Raw genomic sequence first — 23,745 nt, forward strand, 5'->3', positions numbered from 1 at the left:
GTCTGATCAGGGGCTCTACCACACATGTGCCCAGGAAAACCACAGTCCATGACTACCCAGCTTTCTTGGAATGAAATGCACAGTCTGGAGTTTCCAGGAAGAAAGTACATCTAATCACTGGATAATGTGTTCACAGGGGGAAAAGTGTCACCAAAGAGCTCCCCATCTCCCAAAGCCAGCCACCCTATCCCATCTTTCCCCATATCATGAATCACTACTGTGCTTATGAAGATAAGTCTGAGAATATGAACATTTTATCTTCCACAGAAACACAAAATGGACATACTTTTCCATTATGCTTGACTCTGTAATGAAAGTCTAGGAAGTGAATGTAACATGAAATCATTCCTTCCGCCTTAGCAGACAGATGGAGAGAGACATTCCAGTTTGTTTCCAGCCTTTTGTCTTTGGAGCATTTTTGGCATTTCCTTCAGGAAACTGGAGGTTGTGACCTAAGGTTTCCTTAGTGAACACATTTCTGTTTCCCACAGTTAACCTTACCCAGAAATGACATCTACTGTATTAGGTGAGGTTTATCTTCATGTCCCAACTGTGTCCTGTGCATATTCAATGACACTTGAAAGCACAAATTCTGAAAGTAGCAATAAGATTAGAGAGCCAAACATGCCAAAATACTTTAATCCCCCAAAAGATGACAATAATCAGAAACAAGAATTAACTATTACAATAAGTCTGTGATGCTTGCAAAGTGCTTTCATTTTGTAGTTGGAAAAATTAATGACTGAGAATGTTAATGCTTTCAGATACTATGAATTGAAGGTTTTCAGATAAAAGTGTTATGCTACTCAGCCCACATTTTACAGCTAGCTGCTTCACTGATACTGTATACTTCTATGTGGTTCAGAAGATAGGCTGGGAGAAGCCAAGGCAGTGTCCTGAAAAAAAAAAAAAAAAGCACATGATTTAATACCCATATTCATATCCCCACTTCCCCAGCATGTTGATGAAAGGCCAAGAATGTATGCTTTTTTGATGGGTTTGAATGATGATTGAGTCTCATCATTTAAACTACATTTACAACCACATTTTTGTGTATAATTTCTTTAAAAGCCCATATTTGATGACAGAATTATTGTATTTACTTTATTTGGCTTAAATGCAATTTAAAACACAAACAATTCTACTTACTAGCCAATGTGGTATTCAGAAGGTTGGTGGTTTTTATCTCATTCTTTACTACTCTTCAGTGTTAACTTATTGAAGTTTCTCTTCCTGAAAAAGATAGAGTGGTTTCTAAACAAACCACATTTTTTTTCACACCCTAGTTAAGGTAAAAATCCTTTAAAGAATAACAGAAATTTGTCCTTAACTTTGATTCCAAAGAGCTACACAATCCAATAGATGACTCAATAATTATTTTTAAGAATGCTCTTCACAAAGGGATCTTTAAAAAAATCAGTTTATTAATGTTTAAAAGTTGATAAAGCTATGTGCAAAATGATCCACAAAAGTCAGAAACCTATTAAATACTATTTTTTTTTAAAAAAAAAACAAGACATCTCTTGGTTTAATTGCACTGAAAACCACACTAAAGAGACAGTAATATATTTTTATTCTTTGTAATATTTATACATATCTTCAATTACTATCTAATGAACAGCTGGACTGAAAAGTTTCTGGTGTTCCCTACCAGTTAAAGTAATGCTTTTAAGGGCACAAGAGGGTGGTATTTTCTTAAGAAATACACATTCAATGGTGTTAACACAGGTTAGAAAAATCCAATAAAATGACCTCTGCTGAAACAAATACATTCAAAAATCATGAAAAGTACTTTTAACACAACAAAATACAACCATGCTGTTGCTTGAAATGAATCACACAACATTCTGAAATAAACATCAGCAAAAGTGCCAAAGACAGATGTCATATTTGTCAGACTCATTTGCTAAGAAATCTCCCTTGGTTTGCAAAAGTTAATCCATTCAGTTTTCACTTTGTTTTGCTTGTCTGTTTCTCCTAGGACACCAAGGATCCTGGCTAATATCATTTAGATAAAGTGGGCTTCCTTATGCAGATTTCAGCTTCAATGGATATGAAATGGTAACACATTTCATTGAAAAGATGTTTTTTAAAGAAATCAAAGTGACTTCAACCAAATTCCAAAAAACGGATCCCGCTTACATGGAAACTTTGGCCTCAGCAAAGGACATTGTTTTACACCTCCAAACCATCTTCATCTTCCCACAGCCTACGTACTCAACATAGCCTATTTGCTATAGATGATCGATCATTCCACAACCCCAGCTCTGATAACTCTCAGGTAGTTAAAGTATAAAGTAAAAGAACTTTGAGGAGGGGTATGAAGGGAAGGGAGGGTGGGGTGTGGGATGTACAGGGCATCCCTAAAGAAGCAGAAGTGCACACACTCACTTGGGTTTGAAACTAAAGTGAAGGAAAACATCTCCTCAAAGCTCCAGACAAAGAGACGCTTTCACATGGGGACATTAGTCTTTGAGGAGGGGCCAAATGAACCCTTTAGGAGCTTGACAATGCTAGACCTTTGGCTCAGTGCAAAATCAAAGCTCCAGGGGGGGAGGAAATATATTCCAGGCTGGGACCTGATCTCCACCCTTCCCAGTGCATTGTTCACAGGAACTAACTCTACCCACCAACACCCGACACCACCAGGCTGTTCGTATTCTCCCCCTTCCTCCCTCTGGCTTGCAGCAGCTCCTCCCTGGCAGCAGTCGAAGCCCAGAGATTTTTTTCCAAACACTGGGGTGGCAAGCGACCAAGTAAAGAGCGCTTCCGCTGGGTGGACAGCTTCCAGTTCTAGGAAGAAGAGTTGACGTTTCCAGAAGACATAATGGTCTCTGGGTTGTCCCCATCGTCCTTCTGGGGGTGGGAGGAATTGTCCGATTTGCTGCGGCTGAATTCCATGCCGGCGATGATGGGTCGCTTGAATTTGCCAGCAGAGTCTCCGCTCGGGCACTTGCAGCAGGACATGATCCGAATGAAGGCCCGACGCATCTCCTTGTTGGTCAGAGTGTAAATGATGGGGTTGGTGCCGGAGTTGAGCACAGCTAACACCAGGAAGTACTCCGCTCTGAAGAGGATGTCGCAGGTCTTCACCTTGCAGCCCACATCCAGCAGGAGCAGGATGAAGAGCGGTGCCCAGCAGGCGATGAAGACGCTCAGGACGATAATTACGGTCTTGAGCAGCGCCAGCGACTTCTCAGAGCTGCGGCTGGCCTTGGAAATGTTCTTGCGGAACGTTAGGCGGCGGCTCCGAGTCCTGACCAAGGAGTAGATCCTGCAGTACAGAATGACGATGGAGAGCAGAAGCAGAGTGAAGACCGTGGTGCAGAAGAGGATATAGTGCTTGTGGTAGAGCGGCAGCACGGTGGAGCAGCTGGACAGCGCACTGATGCAGTTCCAGCCCATGATGGGCAGGCCACCCAGGATGAGGGAGATGACCCAGCAGGCGCTGATGAGCAGGAAAAGGCGGAAGTTATTGCTCCCGTTGTGGAGTTTCATTTTCAGCATTGTGATATAGCGCTCAATGGCGATGGCGAGGAGACTGAACACCGAGGCTGACAGGGCCACAAACATACTCCCTTCCCGCAGAAACCACTGGGCGGGAGTGAGCTTGTAGGTGGTGGCCCCAGACAAGAGCAGGTTAGCTGTGTAGGCTACTCCTGCCAACAGGTCTGAGAGGGCCAGATTGCCAATAAAATAGTACATGGGTCGGTGGAATTTCTTGGTTTTCCAAATGGTCAGCAAGACAAAGATGTTCTCCAGAATGATAAAGCAGCAGATGAGAATGAACACCACCGAGGTCAGTTTAATGCTGTTCTCCTTGTCCGCGCTGATATTCAGCTTTCCCGTGTAGTTGTAATGCCGGACGATGATATCATAGTTGACGTAGTCAGAGACCGAGCTGCGGTGGGCCTTGACCAGCGGGACGCCGGTGGACCCCATGGTACCAATCCTGTGTCCCCAGGAAGCCGGGGTGGCACTACTCCAGACGAACGCTAGAGGGCGAGGCGAGAGAGCCTTCACTGGCTGCAGGGGTGGTTCAATGAGTGATCCAGGCTTTTTGTGTAGCTTTTCCTTGGCTGGAGAGGGCCTCGGAAACCGCAGCCTTAAACAAGTCAGAGGAGAGAGTCAGGGAAAGAGCCACAGCATACTGGCATAATTCATTCTAGCTAAGGCACTGCTCCAATTGTGTTGTTGTTGATTTGTTTTAAAGAAACTTGGGGAGAGCTCAGGGAGAGAGATTTTTTTAAAAAATCAAATTATCTTTTTTTCATCCTTTTTTTTTCTTTTTTCAGAAAAGGAAGAGGAGGAAGAAAAAGAGAGGGAGAAACTCTATGGCCATATTCACTCAAAGGGAAATGGGAATTATGATGTTGGCTGTGGGTTGACAAAAAAAAAAAAAGATGATGAAAAGGAAAACAGGGAGTGGGAGGAATGGGAAACCTAGAGAACACACCCCATTTGAACTCCACTCCTGCCCTCTCACCACCCCACACCCCCTCACCCCCGGATTTCCAGCCATGAGATTCTCTGAAGCAGTCACCAGCTCAGCTGCACGCTCAATACCAGCCCACGTCTCTCCTCGGAAAAGACTCAACTGCCAGTCTGAGGGGGAAGACACACACCTCTGTCCCCCATGCCCACCCTCAGCCCCCCGGTTCAAAGAGACTAGCACCACCTCCTAATTGCCATGCAAGAAATCAGATTTGCAGGAAAATCATTTGAAAGCGTAAGTCATTTGGGGGCTCTATTAATAACTCTCTAGGAGCAGGTGTGCTTAGGGTCCGAGGGCGCAGTGAGGTGTGGGCAGCCAGGCCCGCCCCGCCTTGCAGTAAACAGGAAAGCTTAGCGCCTCCGTGAAGCGACTGCCTTTTCTTTCTTCTTCTTCTTCTCCCCGCCTCCCCCGCCCCCAAGCCAGGGCAAGTAAATTTAAAGGTATTCAGTTAAAACCATTCATAACAGATTGCAGCAAATCCCAGAAATTTCGTACATTAGTTGATTGCATAAATATTTTTTGCTTTGTTTAGTTTAGCCAAAACATACACAAAAGAGAGAAATCAAACTACTCATGACAGCAATAATATATGCTACCACATTTCTAATTTCGATTGCAAAACTACTCTTCAGAAACTCACATTAAACTGCTCCCTGGTGCATTGCTAAATTTGCGTGGGCAGTTTTATTTACTGCAGTCCCCCAACACGTTGACTCCTCTCCTAGGACTAGAAAGTTACAAAGAAACTTTCTAAGACGGCACTGGTCAGCAGAAGTCTACTTCTAAGTTGCTTAAATATTTCAAGGTAATGCAGCAGTACAATAAAATGAGGTAATAGAGATGAGAACAATCCCAGCAATTCCGCGAACAGCAGAGGCTACTCAAGCCAAGCAGCTCCGCATTTTCCCCCAACTAATGTTATACCCTGCTCCTGGGCAGTACTAGTTTAAGCCATTACCCACGCCCCACACCACCCACCATATTCTTTGTCTATAGAATTTCCAAAATTTAACGCCTTCCCTTCTATTCCTCCGACCAACTGCAGCTTTCACTGCCCCTACCCCCGTAGGTTCCACAGTTGGGAATTAACCTTTTTTCCAAACTGCATAACTCACAAGTGCCCAAGAACAATCTGATAGAGATGGGCTCCTTAGTGGCCCAGAGATGCAAATTTTCAGCGCCCGGAGATGTTTTCAAAGTTTTTGTTTGCCTCGTTCGACTTAAAAATTCGTTTCTGACACCTAAGCCCTACCGCAACCGGGGTCCCCGCGCCCGCGTCCCCCGCCATTGGCCGCCCCCTACCTCGCTCAAGCAGGGCGAAGTTGCATTCGGAGAGCCCCGGATCTGTACGGCTCGCTCCTCATCTTGCTGCTGCCCCCGACTGACTGCGTAGTGCTCTTGCAAACTTACTCGAGTCGGGGTCCCCTCCCTCCGCAGCGGAGCACTCCAATGGCCAGTCCCGCTCGCCGCGGCCAGTTCCCTGCCTGCTACGCGAAGTCACCCAGCGCCGCGCCAAGGCTGGGTGGTTTCTTCAGGAAGAGGCTGGGAGGGGTTAATGCCTTAACCCCCCACGCCCTCTGCCAGCTGGGGGCCCCCGGATCTGAACTGCTGAGACGCACTGTCCAGGAAAGATCTGGGGCAGAAGCAAAAAAAAAAAAAAAGAAGAAGAACCCCTCCTCCCCAAACAACAAATGAAAGAAAAAAAGAGAGAGAGAGAGAAGGGGCGGAGCCCGGTAACCCCTGGATTCTACTGTATAAATCACTGCCCTCGCCCGGATAGACGCTGATCTCTGGCGGTGGAGAGGATTCTCCCGAGCCCCTGTAAAAAAAGGAGGTGGAGAGACTTTTGAAACTTTTCCCTCGAAAAGTCTGAGTGGGCAGAGGACGGCCCGGAGTCTCGTAGCGCACCGCCCTGGTCCCACACCCCCCGCAGCCCTAGGAGGATCGATGTACTGAGCTTGTGGCCAGGAGCTCCCCGAGCCACTTTCGCGCGGGCGGCAGAAAACCTGAGCCGCGACCCGGCGAGTGTCGGCGGCGCTCTGGGGAGGAGAGGCTGGGAAGGGGCTGCGAGAGGTACGGAGGAGACAAGCAACCCGGGAGGGAGAATGGACCGGGAGATTCCTGTACTCCCCCCGGCACCCCAGATCCTGGTGCTCCTCGAAACTGCGGTCTGAGGGGCAGTGGCTTTCCCAGAGTGCACAGAGAAATGAACCAGCGCCGGTTTTGCTGTTCGGCGAGGGGTTTCCCTCAGCTGAGCACAAAGTCAGGCTGTGTGTCCCAGATTCTGGCCAATGGAGAGGTCGTTGAGGAGGTGGGCTGCTGCTGAGTCCTGAGAGATTCAAAACGCCTGGGCAGCTCCGGAATTTCCAAAGGCGAAGATTCTCGGCCAGGAGCTGCGGAGCAACTGCAGCTGCCCAGCAGAAGCCGGCACCCTTCTCTCACATTCTACTTGGGAGTCGACTCAGAGGCCTCAAATCTCATTACTAGCACTTTGCCCACCCTTTTCTTTTGCTTAGATGCTACTTAAGAACGTGAGGCTGAGAGGCGGGCTTGGTCAGATCTGCCTGCGTGACAAGCTCAGGACGCTTCTGCCCTTGCATTACTGTTGTAAAAGTTTCCACCCAGTCCCTGGTTGCACTGCTTTCCCATCCCGGCAGATGTGAACTCAAAAACTTCCTCCGCTGTGCAGTTTCAATTGGCAGACACACCCTGTACCTGAATGACTCAGAAGGAGGCAGAATGAATAAACAACAGACCCCTGACTTCTGGGATTTTGTGAGTTTGCCAAAAAAAAAGAAGTGACAGTTAATTCACAGCTGTTTTAAAGCATTCATCGACAGCGACGCACCCAATACATACCCACAGCTTCAACAACAGTACAGTGCATATAATGTGGAAACCAAGATAACGGTCCTGTAAGACTCCAGAGTAGATCCTAATTGGATTTGAAGACTTATTTCACTTAAAGGGGAAGAGGTATATTGTGTCTACCCAGCACAAAAAAACGGGGGACTTCGCATTTCCCCCGCCTTCTCCCACCTCCACCCACACTAATTTATGCATTCGTTAAAGCCAAAGGAATCAAAGTGAAATTTCACACCTAGTCTGTATCAAGCATGTGCTAGGTTAATTTAACCCTACTGCTCTGTGAAGTAAGCAAGCATTGCTGGCCATTTTATTGTTGAGAGAAGTGTCATTCAGACAACTAAGGTGACTTGTAGATTTCCCAGCTTGTGAGTGGCAGAGCTGGGTTCCAAAACCTAAATACTGCAAATGCCTTGCCTTATGGCTCAAACGCTATCAGTCAATAAACAGTTAAGGAATTGAAATATATGTTCCCAGAGGGAAACAGACTTCTAGATTTAAAGTTTTACATTTGCTGCATTTCTGACTGTACATGTCTACAAAATGCATATACAAGTATGCTAATGAATGTCCTTTTACAACCACTCATTTTCTACGTATGCATACAAAGTGTATACATATGCATATTAATGAATGTTTTCTAAAACTTCTCATTTTCTGCCTATGATATCTCATGTAACATTGTACTTTTAGTATTTGCACATATTGTTACACATATTAATTCATTTAATCTGACAAGTTAGGCACTATAATTATTCTAATTTTACAAACAAGGAAATTGACTCCCAGACATATTAAGCAGCTTGGTTAATGTGGGACAGGCTGCACTCTTTACCACTAATCCAGACCACCATGATAAACCTCAAACAGGTTCAAGAATTTCCTTGGGGATATCAGTTGTTTTCTTGTGAATACCACTGGTTATTAACATTCAATATTGATAATGTGTTTTACAGAGTCCAAAAACCTTTCAGATTGTTATTTAATAATAATCATCTTTAGTACACACCTATGAGATGTAATTGTAGATGATCCACTCAGGTAAAATTAGATAGTAGGCAAATGTTTCCAGCAATGGCGTCCTGGCCAATTCCAAGTCTCTAGTTCCCATATAAGTCTCTTCCCATTGCTCTCCAGGGAGGCCCTAAAAATTGCATTCTCAAGCTATCTCCTGACTGCTAGTACAACTCCCTGTCTGCTGCTGCCTAGAAGTCAAGCCCAATATTCCTATCTTAAGTTTGCTCCATTTCCAATTTTTGATTTCGAAGTGGCTTTGTTGTTCTTTACACATGCTTTAGTGTTTCTCTTTAAGAGTTTCCAGATAAAATACCACACAATCTTTGGAGCATACACTAAACAAAAATTTGTCATAAATGCGCCATTCAAATGTAACTGTGTGAGCTTTTTTTTTTTTTTTTTTTTTTGAGACAGAGTCTCACTCTGTTGCCCAGGCTGGAGTCCAGTGGCGCGATCTCAGCTCACCGCAACCTCCACCTCCCAGGTTCAAGCAATTCTCCTACCTCAGCCTCCCGAATAGCTGGGATTACAGGCCTGCACCACCACACCCAGCTAGTTTTGTGTTTTTAGTAGAGATGGGATTTCACCATGCTGTCCAGGCTGGTCTCGAACTCCTGACTTCAGGCGATCCACCTGCCTTGGCCTCCCAAAGTGCTGGGATTACAAGCATGAGTCACTGTGCCCAGCCATGAGCTATATTTTTTATTTGCTAAATATTACAACTCTACTCTTTTCCTTTTCCTTTTTTTTTTTTTTCTTTTTTTCAATTGAGACAGGGTCTGGCTCTGCTCTGTCATCCAGGCTGGAGTGCAGTGGCGAAATCATAGCTCACTGCAGCCTTGATCTCCCACCCTCAAAGGATCCACCTACTTCAGCCTCCCAAGCAGCTGGGACTACAGGCGCCAGTCACCATGTCCTGATAATTATTATTTTTATTTTTTGTATAGACAGGAGTCTCACTTTGTTGCCCAGGGTGACCTCGAACTCCTGCGCTCAAGCAGTCCTCCCACCTTGGACTCTCAAAGTGCTGGGATTACAAGCCTGAGCCTTACTCTCTTTCCTAATTGCTCCAGTCACTTTCCAACACCCTTTTCTCCCCTCTCCCCTCCCCTGACCCAGTGACTGGTAAAGATCCAGGCTTTCCCTTACTTGTCTATTCACAGGAGAATAACTAGCCTCTTATTTCAAGGAGGAAACAGTATGACCATCTCAATTTCCCTCCTCTCCAAGCTCCAGCTTAATAGCAACTTTACCCACCTTTACCTCCTTCCCACCTGTTTCAGAAATAAAAGCAACTTTACTCCTTTCCAAGGCAAACTCTTGCCCAGGTCAGCATGCTGCTTCCTCTAAACTTTCTAAGACTTGGCTCAATTATTCCTATTCTCCCTTGTACTTTCAGTTCTTAGCTTCTGAGGACTCTTTACTTTCAACTTACATAAATGTTTATGTGTTTTCTCTACCAAAAACTCTTTCTTCCCTTCATCCTAGGTCCCAATATCTCTCTCTCCTCTTGTTTGCCAACATTCAAAATTAGCGGAACATGACTGAGCCTTGGAACAGACACTTAGATTCAGCCTTGATATTGCCAGTTCTAAGCTACGTGACTTTAGGCAAGTTCTTTTAACTTCCTTGAACCTCAGTTTCGTCATCTGTAAAATGAAATAATGATATTTGCCTCTTTCAGTCATTGTGAGGATTAAGGAGCTACAAACCTGTGAGAATTCCCTACACTACAGAGAAAATGCTTCACCCATCCACCACCTCCATCTTTTATTATTATTATTATTATTATTATTATTATTTTACTTTAAGTTCTGGGGTACATGTGCAGAATGTGCAGGTTTGTTACATAGGCGTACACATGCCATGGTGGTTTGCTGCACCCGTCAATCCGTCACCTACATTAGGTATTTCTCCTAATGCTATCTCTCCCCTAGCCCCCCACCCCCCAATGGGCCCCAGTGTGTGATGTTCCCCCACGTGCCCATGTGTTCTCATTGTTCAACACCCACTTATGAGTGAGAACATGCAGTGTTTGGTTTTCTGTTCTTGTGTTAGTTTGCGAGAATGATGATTTCCAGCTTCATCCATGTCCCTGCAAAGGACATGAACTCATCCTTTATTATGCCTGCATAGTATTCCATGGTGTATATGTGCCACATTTTCCTTTTCCAGTCCATCATTGGTGGACATTTGGGTTGGTTCCAAGTCTTTGCTATTGTGAATAGTGCCACAATAAACATATGTGTGCGTGTGTCTTTATAGTAGAACAATTTATAATCCTTTGGGTATATACCCAGTAAGGGAATTGCTGGGTCAAATGGTGTTTCTAGTTCTAGATCCTTGAGGAATCGCCACACTGTCTTCCACAATGTTGAACTAATTTATACTCCCACCAACAGTGTAAAAGTGTTCCTATTTCTCCACATCCTCTTCAGCATCTGTTGTTTCCTGACTTTTTAATGATCACCATTCTAACTGGCATGAGATAGTATCTCATTGTGGTTTTGATTTGCATTTCTCTAATGGCCAGTGATTATGAGGTTTTTTTCATATGTTTGTTGGCTGCATGAATGTTGTCTTTTGAGAAGTGTCTGTTCGTATGCTTTGCCCACTTTTTGATAGGGTTGTTTGGTTTTTTTCTTGTAAATTTGTTTAAGTTCTTTATAGATTCTGGATATTAGCCCTTTGTCAGATTCATAGATTGCAAAAGTTTTCTCCCCTTATATAGGTTGCCTGTTCACTCTGATGATAGTTTCTTTTGCTGTGCAGAAGCTCTTTAGTTTAATTAGATCCCATTTGTCAATTTTGGCTTTTGTTGCCATTGCTTTTGGTGTTTTAGACATGAAGTATTTGCCCATGACTATGTCCTGAATGGTATTGCCTAGGTTTTCTTCTAGGATTTTTCTTGTTTTAGGTCTTACATTTAGGTCTTCAATCCATCTTGAGTTAATTTTTGTATAAGATGTAAGGAAGGCGTCCAGTTTCAGTGTTCTGCATATGGCTAGCCAGTTTTCCCAACACCATTTATTAAATAGGGAATCCTTTCTCCCTTTCTTGTTTTTATCAGGTTTTTCAAAGATCAGATGGCTGTAGATGTGTGGTGTTATTTCTGAGGCCTCTATTCTGTTGCATTGGTCCATATATCTGTTTTGGTACCAGTACTATACTGTTTTGGTTACTGTAGCCTTGTAGTATAGTTTGAAGTCAGGTAGCATGATGCCTCCAGCTTTGTTCTTTTTGCTTAGGATTGTCTTGGCTATGTGGGCTCTTTTTTGATTCCATATGAAATTTAAAGTAGTTTTTCCCAATTCTGTGAAGAAAGTCAATGATAGCTTGATGGGGATAGCATTGAATCTATAAATTACTTTGGGCAGTATGGCTGTTTTCATGATGTTGATTCTTCCTGTCCATGAGCATGGAATGTTTTTCCATTTGTTTGTGTCTTCTCTTATTTTCTTGAGCAGTGGTTTGTAGTACTCCCTGAAGACGTCCTTCACATCCCTTGTAAGTTGTATTCCTACGTATTTTATTCTCTTTGTAGCAATTGTGAATGGGAGTTCACTCATGATTTGTCTCTCTGTTTGTCTGTTATTGGTGTATAGGAATGCTTGTGATTTTTGCACATTGATTTTGTATCCTGAGACTTGGCTGAAGTTGCTTATCAGCTTAAGGAGATTTTGGGCTGAGATGGTGGGATTTTCTAAATATACAATCATGTTATCTGCAAACAGAAACAATTTGACTTCCTCTTTTCCTATTTGAATACCCTTTATTTCTTCCTCTTGCCTGATTGCCCTGGCCAGAACTTCTAATACTGTGTTGAATAGGAGTGGTGAGAAAGGGCATCCTTGTCTTGTGCTGGTTTTCAAAGGGAATGCTTCCAGCTTTTGCCCATTTAGTATGATATTGGCTGTGGGTTTGTCACAAATATCTCTTATTAGTTTGAGATACATTCCATCAAAACCTAGTTTATTGAGAGTTTTTAGCATGAAGGGGTGTTGAATTTTGTTGAAGGCCTTCTCTGCATCTATTGAGATAATCATGTGGTTTTTGTCATTGGTTCTGTCTACGTGATGGATTACGTTTATCTATTTGCGTATGTTGAACCAGCCTTGCATCCCAGGTATGAAGCTGACTTGACCACACCACATTCATCTTTAACTATCTTTAAGTGCAATCATTGCTTTCACCATCCCACTTTCCATTTTTTTATTCACTTTGCTTTTTAATTTTCCAATAAAATTTTAAAGTCAAAATAATATGTGCACATCATTTTAAAGAGATCAAATGGTACAAAACTTGAAAAGAAGAGCATTAGTCCTCCGAGGTTCCCTGGTTCGCCAGTTTTTCCAATCACTGTGAAGTCTTGTTGATTTTCTTCCGGTGGCCACTTGCAAATCTTGAAATCCCATGTTTTATACCTCCATTTCTTCATTATCAATCTTATAATAATATCTATAGGTTTTCTGCCATGTTGAAGGAGTATTAATTAACTTGAAGAAGGATGCTTATATTATAAACTTTTCTGAATTCTTGCATGTCTGACATTTTAAATATTCTATTCTCTACTTGAATAATATTTTGACTAGGTATCAAGTTAAAAGTTGTAAGTCATTTCCCCTGAGAATTTTGAAGGCATTACTCTTTTGTCTTTTAATTTCTAGGGCTACTGATAAAGAGTATAAAGTTATTCTGATTTCAAAACATCACAGCCAACTATTTTTTGTCTCTGGATGTTTTTAGAAACTTCTCTGTCTCTTCAGTATTCCAGAGTGGCATGGTGATATACCTTGATTTTCTAAGTCCTTTGCAGTTCTGAAAATTATCTGAAATTATTTCTTTAATGACTTCATCTTCTCCGGTTTTTCTATTTTCCCTTTTTGCAAATCCCACTATTCAGATTGTGGACCATCTATCTAGCCTGATTTTTAAATTTCCTCCTTTTTTATTTTCCTCTTTGTACTTTCAATCCTTCAGTTAATAGCTCTCTTTTCACTATCATACTTTAATTTCCAAGGGCTCTCTTTTTCTTTTCTGAATGTTACATTTTTACAGAACTCTGTTCTTATGTTAAAGATACCACATCTTTACTTATCTCTGAGGATATCAGAGTGTTGTTGTTTTTGTTGTTGACATTTTCTCCTATTTTCTTTGTTGTCACACTTTCCTATTTGTTTTGCTCTCAGTTCTTTGTGCCATTGGCTTTCCCAATTGTCAGATGATCTCTGGCCATCCATTTATATTTCAAACAGAGGCTAAAATAGAGGCAAATCAGAAAGCTAATTTAAAACTTTCTGTGGGGGCTTGTCAATGGAGGGATGGTAAATGATCAGGATAAACACTTTCGTTGAGTATGCCAAATGTCAATATCTGGAGTTCTCAAGATTTGGGCAGGTCAGTTTCGGGCAGGTCAGTTTCGCCAGACAGAAATTGTAAAATCTCTTGTCTGACTTCTAGCATTTTCCCGAGTGAACCAAGAAAGAAAAGTGGGAGAGTGAAGGAGGGAACACCTCATCATTTGATATTTAGATTTGAACTGAATCATCATGATGGGAACCCCCTCTACACACTCAGCTCCATCAGGTGTCTCTGACTCCAATGATCCTCTGATTTAACCCATTCAGAGAAGAAACCTCCAGTCTTCTGCTGGAATGAGGGTACTGACACTTATCCTATTGTACAGGTTGGAGATGAAGGGCTGGATATGTGGCAGCTTATTTTAATTAAAACAATTTTATTTAAAAATCAAAAAGGAATCCTTTTGTAGTTCATGAGCGTGATCATTGGGTGTTTACACACGTGTGAGATGTGCCATCCTTGAACCTTGTTATGATGTCAGCACATTACCCATCTAACATAAAGAAAAAAAAAACAGGAAAATAAACAGAAAGTAAAATAATGAAGGCAATGACTACAATAGGGCTAGAGAGAAGTGGTTGGGTGAGTGTGAAATATTTTCTCACTGCTATAGTGGATACCCTATAATCAGGCTTCTTATTTTCAGGTAAGCATTTATTGTCATTTTCATAAATACCTGGAGCTTCTAAGTCCTCTTATTTGAGGATCTGTAGTGGGAATTTGGTTTGCTTCTACAATCCTCCTGCTATGGGCTTAGGTCTCAACTTTGTCTGGTTTGTCAAGCCACTTACACACAGTTTGTTTTCTAAAACTTTATTGCTATTGTTAGAGGCAAAATTAACTTTGAAACCAATGTAGCTTAAACTTGAGTCCTTCACTTCCAAGTCCTGGAAGGAACCCAGCAATATGTCCCCAAGGTTATATGTTTTTGTAAAATATTAAAAGCATGGTATTTTAACCAAAATTGGCTATCACTGACACAGATCACTGTCTTCTTCCATTAGGACGCTCCCTCTATCTCATTTTCCCTTGTGTAGGAGAGATTTTGGAGTTGTTGAAGGTATTTTTGGTTCATAGGACTATTTCAACTACCCTCTATGGCTGCCATGATACAAAAGTACAGGGCTAGTGTCACGTGACTGAGCCAGGAGCTAGTCTGGGGGAAATTCATCCAAAATACCATATGCAAATTATAATTTGAGGATTTGATTCTCATTGACACCTAATTAAAACAAAAGTTCTGTTCTTCGCAGAATATATTTACTAACTCAGTGTATATAATTATAAACACATCACACTTGTTTTTCCTTTTTTTTTTTTTTGAGACAGAGTCTCACTCTGTTGCCCAGGCTGGAGTGCAGTGGCATGATCTCGGCTCACTGCAACCTCCGCCTCCTGGGTTTAAGCAATTCTCCTGCCTCAGCCTCCCAAGTAGCTGGGACTACAGGTGCACATCATCACACTTGGTTAATTTTTATATTTTTAGTAGAGATGGGGTTTCATCATGTTGCCCAGGCTGGTCTCAAAATCCTGACCTCAAATGATTCACCCGCCTTGGCCTCCCAAAGTGCTAGGATTACAGGCGCTCACCACCAGCTGGAATTTTTGTATTTTTAGTAGAGACAAGGTTTTACTATGTTGGTCAGGCTGGTCTCAAACTCCTGACCTCAAGTGATTTGCCCACCTCAGCCTCCCAAAGTGTTGGAATTACAGGCGTGAGCCACCACACTTGGCCTTTTTTTTCCATTTTTAATAAGAATCACATAAAAAAAGATTAATCGAAATTTTCATATATTTGTATGCTATAACTATTATAATTTGGTTATAAATTTAGGATTATTTCAATGAAATATGTGAGAAATTACAGACTGGCCTTATATAAAGAATATTTTGTTATCTATAAATTTATTAAAGGGTTGAGAGAAAATTTGTATTAAAAATGCATAAAATATGAAACAAAAACAATAAAAATGAGCAATTGAATAAATAAATAAAAATCGTTCTGACTTTAGATCATATCCAGAACATGATACATTATTAAAAGGAAGATGCATGTTTGAATAGAAACAGTGAAGATATGTTATTTGATTGTTAATAACCTATATAATGAAGAACAATTAATCATAAGAACTAGAAAAAGGTAAATTTCCTGCTGATTTGACACACGAAAAAACCCTGACATGAACAAAGATACTGTAAAGCTCAAAATATGTCGGTATGACATAAAGACATCAATAACAGATTGGTTAATAATTATCTCAATCTAAGTGTATTTATGATTAGAGCACAAGAAAACTTGAAATGCTTTGAAATTTCACTATTTATCCATGAAAAACAAGTGATAGGAATTTTCCGAAATTTAGCAACAGTCCTAAAAACTTACCATGATGCTATCAATAATGAATTTTGAAGCTGAAAGAAACTTTTCTAAGCCATCAATTTAAAAAAAATTTTTAATCAAACCTGACAGAAAGAAGACTAAATTACCTTTCGTTTCTCTCTAAAGAAAATTATATTTTAACATTTTATTTTCTGAAGGGAAGACTGAAGGATATGTAGCCAAGGATGTAAGGAAAAAAAGTCATAAAATGTTTAAGGCAGTTAGTTAATTAAAATATTGTTATTTGTATGATTCATGATGTTTGTTCCCTTTTTTTTTTTGAGATGGAATCTCACTCTGTCACCCAGGCTGGAATGCAGTGGCACGATCTCAGCTCACTGCAACCTCCGCCTACCCCAGTTCAAGCGATTCTTCTGCCTCAGCCTCCCGAATAGCTGGGACTACAGGCGCACGCCACCATGCCCAGCTAATCTTTGTATTTTTAGTAGAGACGGGGTTTCACCATATTGGCCAGGCTGGTCTTGAATTCCTGACCTCGTGATTCGCCCACCTCGGCCTCCCAAAGTGTTGGAATTACAGGCATGAGCCACAGCACCCGGCCACTTTTTTAAATTAGTAATTTGTTGTGATGTCTTTTCTTATTCTAACTATATTCACTTTCATACCTAATTTTGTTTTTCTAAACAAAGATTCTCTATCACTAATAGTATAAACTTCTCCCTAGCTCTTGTTTCTTCTTTCATTCTCTTTGTCCTTTTAAGTTTATTTGCTGTAATCAGTAGGACCAAGAAGGGGAAAAGACATGGGTGCAAACCTCCATATTTTAGCAGAAATATCCATTCATAATTTCCTAAAATAGTAATAATTTTTATTTTAATCAAATGTGTACACGATTTTAAATGAAATATTTTTGTAAAACTTATTAAAGAATGATTCCTACCCCACCATTTTTGCTCCCCAGTGGTAACTACTTTTACCTCTTTCACTTTTCCTTTGTGTATCTTCCTCTCGTTTTCTAATTATGTTGACACCTTTTTTTTTTTTTTTTTTTTTTTTGAGACGGAGTCTCGCTCTGTCACCCAGGCTGGAGTGTATTGGCGAGATCTCAGCTCACTGCAAGCTCCGCCTCCCGGGTTCACGCCATTCTCCTGCCTCAGCCTCCCGAGTAGCTGGGACTACAGGCGCCCACTACCACACTCGGCTTATTTTTTGTCTTTTTAGTAGAGATGGGGTTTCAGTGTGTTAGCCAGGATGGTCTCCAGCTCCTGACATCGTGATCCACCTGCCTCGGCCTTCCAAAGTGTTGGGATTACAGGCGTGAGCCACCGCGTCCGGCTGACACTTTTTTTATTTTTTCAATTTTACATATTATGTGTTGACTTTGTCCTGTGAATATGAGGATTTAGCTCTCTTAAACACGCTGCTTCTTTCCTGTAGGAGACAAAGAAAAAACCAACCAAACAAACAAAAGACAAAAAAACCCACACTTCTGCCCCCTCCCCCCCATCATAATTTTCTACTCTTTAAATATAGGTTAAATATTAACATAAATTCTTATGACTATGCAGATTTTACTTACAGTTTGGCCATGCATGTACTATGATATATTTGTATATATATAATGTATATTACATGTATTACATGTATATACATGTATATTACATATATTACAAATATTCATGTATACTTTTTGGTATCTTTTTCTTTACTCAGTTTTCTATGTACTTACTACGATTTATCCACACATTCTTGGAGCATTAAAACACATGAGAAAATATATCAAATTCATGGATACATCACTCCTGAGTTTTCTGTCTTTCTCTCCAGTCCTAGCTGCTGCATAATTTTCATCCTGGGGATTGCTTTCACCAGTCTCCTGGTTGGAGTTTCATTTCCTGAATCTCCTTCATTCTTTGTTTAAGCCTTTCTATTGATGGAGCTCAGCTTCCAGAAATTTCCGGGTTGATATAATATGGAAAATAAATTCCCTGAGAAGTTGAATGTATAAAAATGTATTCTGCCTTCATTCTTTACTCATAGTTTGACTGAATACAGAATTTTAGGTTAGAAGTTATTTCCCTTGAGGATTTAAAAGGCATTTTTCCATTGTCTTCTGGTATCCAGTGTTGCTATTAAGAACTTTGTTGCCGTTCTGATTCCCTATTCTTTCGTGTAGGCTGTTTTAATTGCTTTTTTCCCTTTCCACATGCTCTTCTTACAATATAACATTTATACTCCTCCATCAAAGCTGGAATGTATGTTGCCTCTCCTTAAACCTGGTGGACCTTTGTAACCAAAATGAGATATTAATGATGCTACCTGACTTCCAAGGCTAGATGATGATAATAATAATAATAATAATAATAATAATAAATGGCTAATGTGGTCTTTCTCTCTCTCATGCCTGTGCATGTGTGAGCACCTTGTGAGCTCACATCATGATAGTCTTAGTCCATTCCTGCTGCTACAATAAAATATCTCAAACTGGTTATTTATAAACAACAGAAATGTATTGCTTACAGTTCTGGAGACTGAGAAATCCAAGATCAAGGTGTTGGCAGATTCAGTGTCTGGTGAAGGCTGCTCTCTGCTTCCAAGATGGGTATCTCAATCTAAGTGTATTTACAAGATGGTATCTTGTTGCTATGTCTTCACATGGTGAAAGGGGAGAACACTGTGTCTTCACATGGCAGGAGAGATGGAAAGGCCAGGCAGTTCTCTGGGGCCTCTTTTATAAGGATGCTAATCCCTTCTTGGGGACTGCATCCTCAATCACCTCCCAAAGACCTCACCTCTTAATACCATCAGCTTGGGGTTTAAATTCCAATATACAACATATGAACTTTAAATGAACACATACATTCAAACCATAACAATGATATAGATACCACATGAGAGGAGGAGGAGGAGGAGGAGGAGGAGGAGGAGGAGGAGAAGGAGGAGGAGAAGGAGGAGGAGAGGAGAGGAGAGAGAGAGAGAGAGAGAAAGAGAGAGAGAGAAAGAAAGAAAGAGGGAGAGAAATGTGAATGGTACCTCAGTATCTCAGCCTGGCTGGTCAAGTCTTCCCAGATATGTGAGGGAAACCTTTGAAATGTTCAAGCCCAAGCCACAGACTAAAACCTCTTGAGACCCTGAGCCAGAACAACCCAGCTGAGCCACTCTGGATTCTTGTCTCTCGGGAATCATGAGAGATAGTAAGTGTGTTATAGTTTTAAGCCACTAAATTTTAGAGCAATTTGTTGTTACACAGCCACAGTAAATAGGACAATTTATCACTCCACTTCCCACTTCCATCTACGCTTTTAAGATTCTCTCTTTGTCTCGAGTTTTCTGAAAGTTCACAGTGATCTGCCCGGAGCATGGCTCTTTGACTCTTTTTCCATACATTTTCTTAGGCACCCATTGAAAAATTCAACTTAGAAACTTCCCTCAGTTAAGATGAGTTATTTAAATTAATTAAATCTTCAAATTATTTTTTTGTTGACTTCACTTTCTCTATTTTCTTTATTCTTTTACTAAAAAATTTATATTATTTTGATGATAAAACTCCTGAATCAGTCACATAGGTCACTTTTCTAACTTCATGTGAGATTTTCTTGACTGCACTTCACAAGCCTTTATCTCTCACTCAACAAATATTTACTAAGACCCTACTCTGTGCTAAGATGCAGCAACACAAAATAAGTTAACTGAGATTTTAATTTCTACTATCAAATATTTAATTTTAAGAACTCATTTTTGTTTTCTGTGTGTTACATGTTGTTTTCTCCTTTTTTGTTTGTTTTAGGTTTTCTTCATCCTCATTGTCACACTGTTTGTTTTTTTTAGTCTCTAACTTTCATGTTAGCAGCTCAGCTAACATCACTGATGATCCTTGGATGTCATTTGTTAATATTTTAGACACACACACAACTATGGGAACACTATATGTCGTTAACAGGTAGACATTGCTGCAAGATTATCTGGCTGAGCCATTTCACTGGGAGACTCCTGATTCTGGGATATTCATTTATTTAAAGAAAAATCTTTCACTCTTCTTTCTAGAAGATATAAACCTGATTCCAGCATTCTGAAAGAGTGGGTGAATATAGCTGGGTTATCTCATCACTCAGCATATAGACTTCAGCTTAACCCTCCTGTTTCTACTATGGCCTTCCACAAAATCATTCTGTTCACTCTCTCTACCCCGTCTTCTGTCCCAATATGGAAAAAACAGTCCTGGCTCTGCTGGATCGGGGGTGAATCTTGGTGGGACAGGATGAAGGAGAGAGGACGGTCTAACTACTTCTTAAGCAGACTTTCAGTTTTCATCTTAATTTTCAACCCTACTTTCAGAGGTACCTATAACACCTAATTTGGAGGCCTTTCTTGGGTTCTATTGGGCAACTCAGCTTCCTTCTGTGCTTCCTTCATTACAGCTCTAGTTTTCTGTTTTCTTAGTTGCACTCAGTAAATTAACACTCATCTATCTGCTTTTCAATTTCCAAAATTTTGTTGTTGTCATCTGTCTTTTCCTTTTCTTTATTTGTTTATGAAAAAAAAAATCTCTTTACTATTGTATCAGTGAAGTTTTAAGAGTGGAGGGAAGTGAAAGTGTTCAATTCACCATCTCTGAAAAGAGGTCATTTTCATTTCCTCTTCAACCCATCCATACAGCTCTCCTGAACTTACTCTTTCTAAGGACACAAATGACTCCCTAATCATCACAGCCAAGGACCCCTACTGATTTCTCATTCTAAAGGAGCCTCCTGTGCCGTTTGACACTGTTGACCACCTCCTTGTTCAAACTCTTCCCTCTGTTTTCTGTGACACTGCTCTGTCTCATTCTCTTCTGGCTCAGATCACTCTTTCACTCTTTCCCAGTATTCTTACTTGGCTTCTTTTTCTATATTACCTTAAATATCTTTACTCCTGGGAAAATAATAATATAATCTGGATTATGTGCCAGGCATTGTACTAAATAGGCACTTTGTGTGTAATACATTTATCTTCTCAACAACTCAGGTAGGTATTATTAAATAACCCATTTCACAGATGAAGAGACCAAGGGCACAAGAAACTTAAGTAATTTGTCCAAAGTCTCGCAGCTTTTTACCACTGTACCTATTACCTCTACAAATGCTACATTTTTTAGTTTTCCCTCTTATTTGTTTGCAGTTTGCTGGATTTTCTCATCTACTTCCAGGGCTTAATCTCTCACATATACCTATATTCAGACAACTCTGAACTGTTTTCAGTCCTACCTTTCTTCTAAGCTCCAAAACTCAATGTCCAAATATTTATTGGAAACTTCCATCTGCATGTCCCATAAATGCCTCAAAATCAAAATATCTGAGGTCCAACCATGTCATTTTCACCACTCTTTCTTCTCAAAACAACTCAACCTGTTTGGTTTTTATATATTTCAGTTAATGGCATCAGCATTCACCTCCAAGGGAAAGTTAGAACACTCAGCGTTTGTTCCGACTGCTCACTCTCTCACCTTCTATATGAAATTTGCTGCTAAGACTGTTGTTCTCTGAAGGGCCTTCTGATTTCATTTCATTTCCTCATCATCCTCCCACTATCCTTGTTAGGCCCTTACATGCTCTTGATTACAGCTTCCTCCTAACTAGTCTCAGCTCTAATCTCCCACATCACCGTCAGAGCTATCTTTCTAAATACTTTTTTAAGATCTGTTCATTCTACTTATTTAGGGTTGACAGGTGATTGACTCTAAACAACCAAGTCTTGGGAAAGAAGGGGCTCCTCACATACAAAAAAATAGCAAGGTTCCTTAAAAAACATCTCATGTATACGTTTGCAGATTAATACACATATACCAGGAAAAAATAAAAGCTGTAATGTTCCAAAGCATTGGGGATGAAAGACCAATGAGAAACTAAGATAAAGCAATTCTGAACTTATGCTGATGAGCTGGACATTCGTTTATTTATTAACACTTATTTATTGAGCACCTACTGTGAACCAGCAGGCATTCTTCTAGGAACTGGGACTGCTGCCATGAAAAAGACAGATAAGGTTCCTGATACTATGCAGTTTATATTCCTGTAAAGAAGACAAATGAATAAGCAAATAAATATGTAAGAAAATATCGGATGACAAGGAGTACAATGCTGAGAGCTAGGACAGGATGATTGCCTTAAGTCATTCCTCTGGGTGGCCAGGGTTGGCCTTTCTGAGTGGGTGGCATTGAATACTGATGTGCCATGACAGGCTCAGGGCTCCTTGGCACAGCATCAGGGAGGCCTGAGAAAAACTCCGCCCAGGCCTGAGAGGCAGCAGGCCTAGTGAGGGGAATTTTGAGGCAAGCACCCTGAGGCCTATCTGGGGACTCATTTAGTGGCCTAGGGCAAGTCTCCCCCTCTCTGGGCCACTGAAGTCCTTTCCGCCCCTAGCACACTGTTGCTTGCCTTCCTGGGCCCTGATTCCCTCAATTCTCCCCAATTTATGATTCTTTCAACTGCAGAGCCTGAAATAAAAAGGCCTGGCTGGGCCTCTTTTCTGTCTATCATGGAGCGTTGCTTGGCAAGTGGGGTGAGAGCTCCAGGCAGCCAGAGCACGGGGTGGCAGATGCCAGGAACTGCTCCAGGCAAACACATGGCTGTGGCTCCATCACCTGCCAGCCACACCTGCCAGGCAGTGGAACCCCAGGGGGCAGCCCTAACATGCAATTTCACCTTCTTATCCGGCAAATTTTGGAAGTAATCTCTGCCCAATTGTGGAATTACGTTTACATGTCTGTAAACTAACATGTTGGCGAAACCTAAGTATTCATGATCGAACTTTTAAAAATAGAGGATGAGGGAAAACAACAAAAATTACTCTGTCTACACACACACACACACACACACACAGACACACAGACACACAAATTCAGTGAGTACAAACACCAGAAGAAACTTTGGTATATATACAAAGTAAATCAAATTTGTCAGCTTTGAAAATCTGCTCAATAGATGACTTTTCTAAGGAATCACTTCTCTAGCTATTTTGGAAACAGATTGGAGACAGATTCTCCAACAGGTTTTATGTTCTATAGACTCCCTCTTTCTAAAGTTTCCAAACTAGTCTTAGGGGCCTGAAATTTTGTGTCTTTTACATTTGTATTCTCTCTCGTTATGTCATTCTCACAAGTCTCTAAAATGATTCAATTCTTCATACTAATTTCTAATGTAATTAAGGGCCCTTTGGGACTATCAGCATAAAGAGAGCATCTCATTCTGCATCATCCAGCAATCCAGGCCATGTGGAGGAAAGAACAGTGATTGCTGTCACATTTACATGTTTAAAGAGATTGACTGAGGCCAGGTGTCATGGCTTATGCCAGTAATCCCAGCACTTTGGGAGGCTGAGGCAGGTGGATCACTTGAGGTCAGGAGTTCGAGACCAGTCTGGCTAACATGGTGAAACCTTGTCTCTACTAAAGATACAAAAATTAGCTGGGCGTAGTGGCACATGCGTGTAATCCCAGCTACTTGGGAGACTGAGCCAGGAGGATTGCTTGAATCCAGGTGGCAAAGGTTTCAGTGAGTCGAGATCGCGCCACTGCACTCCAGCCTGGGCGACAGGGTGATACTTTGTCTCACAAATAAATAAATAAATAAACTGAATTGTGCCTACATAAAAAAGAAGTACTTTTAATCAGTAAGAAACATAAAGACAT

General features: G+C 41.2%; 1 protein-coding gene and 1 non-coding gene across 3 annotated transcripts; one reads left to right on the forward strand and one right to left on the reverse strand.

The window, feature by feature from the left end:
• Nucleotides 1-1,404: 1,404 nt before the first annotated feature.
• On the reverse strand, nucleotides 1,405-7,275 carry S1PR1 (sphingosine-1-phosphate receptor 1). Of its 2 annotated transcripts, none has more exons than XM_009247252.4 (2): nucleotides 5,906-7,275; nucleotides 1,405-4,105 (listed from the first exon to the last, which is right to left on the reverse strand). In XM_009247252.4, exon 2 carries the CDS (start codon nucleotides 3,940-3,942, stop codon nucleotides 2,794-2,796), a length of 1,149 nt encoding a protein of 382 aa, XP_009245527.1. In that variant the 5' UTR covers nucleotides 3,943-4,105; nucleotides 5,906-7,275; the 3' UTR covers nucleotides 1,405-2,793.
• A 6,860-nt stretch (nucleotides 7,276-14,135) lies between these two features.
• On the forward strand, nucleotides 14,136-14,237 carry LOC112131492 (small nucleolar RNA U13). Its single transcript, XR_002913553.1, has one exon. It is a non-coding gene; the product is annotated as a small nucleolar RNA U13 (small nucleolar RNA).
• Nucleotides 14,238-23,745: the final 9,508 nt, after the last annotated feature.

This window comes from Pongo abelii, chromosome 1, assembly GCF_028885655.2.
Source record: "Pongo abelii isolate AG06213 chromosome 1, NHGRI_mPonAbe1-v2.0_pri, whole genome shotgun sequence".
In the NCBI taxonomy this organism is placed as follows: Eukaryota; Metazoa; Chordata; class Mammalia; order Primates; family Hominidae; genus Pongo; species Pongo abelii.

Bases quoted from the DNA above. Each gene is read 5' to 3' on its own strand.
- S1PR1 (XM_009247252.4), bottom strand. From the start codon at position 3,942: ATGGGGTCCACCGGCGTCCCGCTGGTCAAGGCCCACCGCAGCTCGGTC.